This window comes from Corapipo altera, unplaced genomic scaffold (assembly GCF_003945725.1).
Source record: "Corapipo altera isolate COAL_440 unplaced genomic scaffold, ASM394572v1 146, whole genome shotgun sequence".
Lineage (NCBI taxonomy): Eukaryota > Metazoa > Chordata > Aves > Passeriformes > Pipridae > Corapipo > Corapipo altera.
The window spans coordinates 1,044,588-1,050,742 of NW_020884981.1; the positions used below are offsets into that span (position 1 = coordinate 1,044,588).

Here is a 6,155-nt window from a genome sequence, read left to right on the forward strand (position 1 = left end):
TGATCCTGTCTTTCCCACTGCCTGTGCAGGTGGCGACTGAGGGTCTGGAATGTCCTTTGCTGAGCAGAGCTCTGTGCAGTGTGGGCACTAACTACAGCCCTGCTCTCTCTGCCCCTCTGCAGCTGCAGCCAGAAGTGGAACGCTACGAGTGGGTGATCATAAAGCACCCAGAACTGGCCACAGCTGGCCCAGAGACAGAGAACCACTCCTCCCCAGCTCCCAGCACACTCTCCTCCAGCAGTGGCCCCTCGGAGCCCTCAGATCGCCTCTCTCCCTTCCTGTCAGCGCGGCACTTCAACCTGCCTTCCAAAACTGCCTCCATGTTCATGGCTGGCAGCAGCGAGTGCATCATCGTCGGTGAGTCGGTGTGAGAATCCAAGCACAGATCCTACCCCAGCTCTTCCTATCCACCTCAGATATGTGGTTAATACAGGTGACCCCTATATCTGTTTCAGTATCGCCACAGTTAGAGATAAAACTGCCCAAAACCTGATATTATTTCCCAGCAAAATTTTTCTGTGGAAAAACTTGCATGCAAGCATTTTAGAGAAGACTCGTGGCTTTAAGCACAGCCATTCCTTCAAACTGCCTAGTTCAGGATGAGAAGTAGTTCTCAAAAAGGAACTTACTTTACATCAAGGCTTTTGAAACACAGACTAAACTATAAAACATGTTAATTCTCCAGGAACTTTACTGGATCTGAGGTGCTACTGAGTTTGGCAAAATCCTTCTTAGTAATGTTGTCACCTAAATGGGATTTACAAGGAACAGGTATAAAACCATAGTTGTCCTTTCCCCAAAAAGCTTTACTTGACAGTTGTTAGGAGAGCAACTGGCCTGTGATTTCCTCTGTAATATCAAGTGTTGGCTGATTTCCCACTCTGCAGCATGTGCTCTAATCATAGACTTATGGAATGGTCTAGGTTGGAAAAGCTCTCTAAGATCATCAAATCCAACTGCTCCCCCAGCAGTGCCAAGGCCACCACTAACCCCTGTCCCCACATGCCACATCCACACAGCTTGTAAAACCCTCCAGGGATGGTGACTCCATCACTGCCCTGGGCAGCTGTGCCAGGGCCTGACCACCCTTTCCATGAAGACATTTTCCCCAATATCCAACCTAAACCTCCCCTGGCACAACTTGAGGCCATTTCCTCTCATCTTGTCCCTTGTTCCCTGGGAAGAGAGCCTGACCCCCACCTGGCTCCACCCTCTTGTCAGGGAGCTGTAGAGTGTGATGTGTCCCACCAGCTCTTCCTGTCAACCTTGGGTAAGGGAGTCACTTATATTTAGCATATTCTACACTATAGGGAGGAATAAGAGAGATCCAGGCTTGGGTGGTAGATACAGAGAAGTGAGTGTTGTACCCAACTCCAGCTGTGGACCAGAATTCCCACCCTTTTGATTCCTCAGATGTTTTTGGTAGATGTTCTTTGATGGTTGCCCTATAAGCAATAGGAGATCTTCCTTTTTGTTTTCCTAACATATTTCTGTCTAACTTTATTTCAGTTCTCTGCATTTTCTGACTGTAAGCAATGTGAACCTTGACATAGACCCACAGATAATCAAAATACTTTTAATTCTTACATGTTTTATGGTGATTTAGAAGACCAGACTGTTACTTACTGATCTTGTTCTTCTCCCACCTTTGATTTTTGACTGCTAACAGAATTATTTGGTTTTTCTTAACTGGAGGGAAAATTTGCCGTTGGTTGCTTCCAGTATCCTCCAGCACTGAAAAACAAATCTTAAGTACAGGTATTTGAGTCAGGCTTCTTGTTCTTACTGAGCTGCATTACTTTAATTTATTATTATTAAAAGAAATTATCCAGTTCTGATATTATCATTTAAAACCTTTACATCTGATCATACTCTTGTTACACCTGAAGACAGCTCTCAGACATCAGTGAGGGATTCCAGTTACTCACATGAGAAAAGCACTGAAGTCTTTCCTTTATTTTGGTTTTGTATAGCTGTTTGCCATGCTAAGAAACGCAGAGACCCCCTCTGACCCTCTCTTTGTCTCTTCTCAGGAGGAGGTGATGGCCAGGCTCTGTACCTGGATGCAGATCTGAACCACGGGAGAACCAGCCACTGCAACACTTTCAATAACCAGCCACTGTGCTCTGAAAACTTCCAGATCTCTGTGCTGGAGGTGTGGGGCTTCAGGGACACCATGAATGGTTGACATGACTGTCATTAATCGACTAGTTTTTCAGTTGTTCTAGGATTCCCACAGCAAATTCCAAGGCAGGAGCCAAGTTGGAACATCCTTTTTGCTGGGCTCAGTGCTGTCAGTCATTCCTAAGTGGTGCACTTGGATACAGGGCCTAGTTGTTTACTATTGTTTTAGACAGGTCAAGGTGAAGTGATGTCAACTCCTTGTCTCTTTACCTCTAGAGCTCTGTATTCAGGCCCTGTTATTAGGTAGAAATGAACGTGTGATGATTTCAGACCCATCCTAGGAGGACACAGGTCCGTATCACGGGATAGGTTTGGCTTTTGCGATTCCTCGGAGACACAGCACTGGCTGAGCTGTGCTGCAAAGCTCTGAGCCACTGGCACCAGTACCTGGCCTGAGCCAGGAATATCAAATGTCTTCTCACAGGGAACACTGGTGACGTCAGATTTGATGTAGAACAGTAGTTCATAAAACCATTGCCCTACTCTGAGCAGACTTTGTGCAGACAAATCTGTACCATTAAGTTATGAAGCTCTTAATTCACACCAGAACCATGATTGCTAATCCTCTCCTTGTACCAGAACCCTTGGCACGTCCCAGTTGTATCTGTTTGAGGAGTATGCCTCTGAGAGAGGCATCCAGGCTGGACAGTCATATCTCCAAGTCTTGATTTTGTTTACATTCCTACTCCATATCGGTATGATGACTTCAGACTGACTTGTGTGTCAGGCAACTGGAAGCCAGAGCATATCTGCAGTGCTCAGAAACAGCCCTTTCCTCATCCTTCCTGGGAGCTGAAATGGAGCTTTAAATCTGAGAATAACTGTGCTGATATCCCTGAGAATAACTGTGCTGTGTGTTTGGGGAATTAGACATGGTGACACAGGAGCTTCATGCTCTCCCCACAAGCGAAGCAAGAAGATGGGAGGAAGATCCTGGAAAAAGCAGCAGTTTCCTGCCAGCATGTTCTAGTAGGTTCCGGGTGATGCAGAGAGGCTTTTGCTCATTCCTGAGATTCCTACAGTCCTCTTTGGGCATGACAGGTGGCATGTAATATCTGGAGGCAGTTTCCCAGTGTCTTTACCCAAAACTTGCACTGTCAACTGTGGAGCCTCTCCCACATGAAGCACAAATACATAAACATCAGTGAGTAGTCCAGAGCATACAACAGGATGCTCAAAGCTTCAGTGAGTAACTCACCAGTAAGATTTATCACAACAGATAAAATGAAGGGAAAGAGAAATTGCTGATTCTTTCAACAGTTCAGTCTAAAAAATTGCTGTAAAGTGGGAGAAATGTTATTGCTACTTAAATTTGAACTTCATTAAAAGGAAAAATTAAGCATTAATAATGTTAAAAGTTAGGCTGGACAGGGTCACGTTCACGTTCAGAGGTGAGATTTTGGTGATGGTGGCTTGTCCAGCTTGGCAGCAGTGACAATCCCAAGTGGCTTGGCAGAGGGCTGCCTCTTGCAGAGTATGTGAACAAACTTGGCAAAAATATGATTTACTGCTTAAGGTGCCATTCTGAATTTTTGTCAAAATAACTCTCTGAAATATTGGCCTGTGTGCAGAACAGTTTAGGGTGTCTTTTGTACCATTTGTGTTTGCAACTGGATTCTCTCACCCTGTCTGAGGGTCAGCATTGGGCCTCCCTTTCTCCTCCTTCCCACTCAGTGAGTTCTGTCCAGCTGTCTTTTCACAGGTTTACCATAGGCTTGATTGAACTGGGAGAGATAATTCATTTATACTGATGTATTTAGATGTATATCAGGCTTTTTGCAAACACTGGCCGATACTGCCTTCTGTTATATTTTTCAAAGCCACCTGTGTCACTTTGCCCTTGCAGGTATCCCACAGTCTTCCTCAGACAAGAGAAATTACTCAGAACATGTATCCCATTTAGTAGGTTCTCCTCAGTGTAGGTGAGCTTTCACTTTTGTCTGCATCTTCTCTTTTGAGCTTATGTGAGGTGCCCTTGGTAAAAAAAAAAAAAAGAAAAAGACCAACTCAAAAACACAATAGCATTAATTTCCAGGTTGTTGTCGGAAATTCCCTGGAGCTGTGTGTTGGCAGGATTTGTGGGAGTTGAATATTATGCTCCAAATGAATAGGTTTTATCTGCAGAATCTTTGCTGCAGTGTGATGGGATTTCCTCAGCAGTGTGATGGGATTTCCTCACTCCCATCCCCACTGGATGCAGCAATGGCAATACCTTATCTTAAGCCATGCCTAAGAAACATACCTCAGAAACATCCTCCTTTCCCTGCCATGTTCTTAGTGCACAGTGATTTGGGTGTTTGGAATCAGAAATAACTCCTGGTTGCTCAGAAATCCGTTGCTGTGTGAGAATCCAAGCAGCAGTACTGGACACCAGGCACAGGGTTGGGTTGGTTTGATAAAGGCATCCTGTGGGACTGGTCTGTGTGGTTTGAACTGGAATAGCCTGGGTAAGCAAGAGGCTGCAACAATCCTGGGAGAGGAGCTGTACAGTCCTGTGGCATCTTCACACAGTCCTTGTGTTCAGTAAAAGTGGATGTTCCTTGTCATATGCAAATCCTCATCTGTCATTCCTGTAGTGGTTGTGAGACACCTTAGAGGAACAAGACTTGGGCTTCTTTCCAGTACCAAAGAGGCGTTTTTCCTCTCTATAGTTAATGGCTGTTGCTGACCAAGTGTTTATCAAAGTTTGTTACAGTTTGTCACATGCAAAGCCCTTGAGGTGGAGGCCACAGGCTGGTTTTGAAGACAATGACTGCAATGGGCACCTTATCAGAAAGTTCAAGTTATCTCAAGTGCTCCAGCTGTGAAGTGCTTTAGTCAGTTGTTACTTGCAGCTCTGAACAAGTGTTGGTCCCTCTTTGAGGTCCCTCTGGCAGCAATGACAGCAGTGCCAGAGTCAGGGGATGAGCCCTTTGTGGAGCTGGGCTGGGCCTCAGCCACCACCGTCCTGCAAGAGCATGTCTGCCTTCCTGAGAACCTGCTTTTGCTGTGGCATATTCTCTTGAAAGCAGAAAAGATTCAAAACTCCTGACATCAGGAACTTGACTTCATTGTGAATGACATTCAGGCTGTTTGCAGGCCATGGGAACTGTTTCCAGCTGCAGCCAGGCTGGACAGACTTCACTGCTCCTGAGCTGCCATTCCTACAGCTTGTGCACTTTGGCACACTCCCTTTTCTGATTGAAGCACATTAATCACCCTCCTGTTAACAGAGGCAAATTAACAAAGGGATGGGAAAAACTCCCATTTCCTCTCTGGTGACATATCTGAAGTAAAAATGGAGTGGGGCCAGTACTGTTCTTTAAAGAGTTAAACCATGCCAATAGAGATCTGTGGTTACCCACGGAGGGGTGGCACGTGCAGATCCTTCAGCTGTTGTCTGTGTGTGTGCACTGAATTTGTGTACTTTCTCCTCGGAAATCCATCCTCATTTTTGATGGGGAGTGATGTCCTCTGCCTGCTGAGCACAGGGACACTGATGCCACGGCCAGCAGGAACCAAGAGCTGAGCTGCAGCTCCAGCGAGTGACATCCAAGGTGTGCGCACCCGGCTCTTGGGACGCCTTTGTGCCAGCTCTCTGTCCTGAATTTCAGACTATTCACAGTCATGTTGAGTGTGTGCACTATTTGGGGTGATGTTCTCTCAGATGAGTGGTGGTGTGCTGTTGATTTGGTTTTCTACCCTTCCTTAGAATCGCTGCCCTACATCAATGGTATTTTTGTCACTGTGCGGAATCTTGGATTATATTAAAGGTATTTGACTGTGGGGGCTGCTGACCTTGTCCTTCCTTCGGGTCTTTCCCTTCCTGTCGAGCTTGTAGCAAAAGGCACCCTGAAACAGAGAGACCTGGAGTGTGTGTTCTCGGGCAGGACTCTGCACTGTGGTGAGGTGATTACACGGTTCCTGATTGTTTCAGAACTCACGGGACTTCCACTGAGACCAGGTACCAAGCTGACTGTAAAAAAGCTCTT

General features: G+C 45.9%; 1 protein-coding gene across 4 annotated transcripts in view; it reads left to right on the forward strand.

The window, feature by feature from the left end:
* The window catches only part of TBC1D24 (TBC1 domain family member 24), a 30,375-nt gene extending 24,426 nt beyond the window's left edge, over positions 1–5,949 (forward strand). For all 4 annotated transcript variants that reach the window (XM_027665814.1, XM_027665813.1, XM_027665812.1 and 1 more), the window contains 2 exons: positions 123–357; positions 2,034–5,949. In XM_027665814.1, coding sequence (XP_027521615.1) covers positions 123–357; positions 2,034–2,188 — 390 coding nt within the window. In that variant the 3' untranslated portion in view covers positions 2,189–5,949. The remainder of the gene's footprint in view (positions 1–122; positions 358–2,033) is intronic.
* Positions 5,950–6,155: the final 206 nt, after the last annotated feature.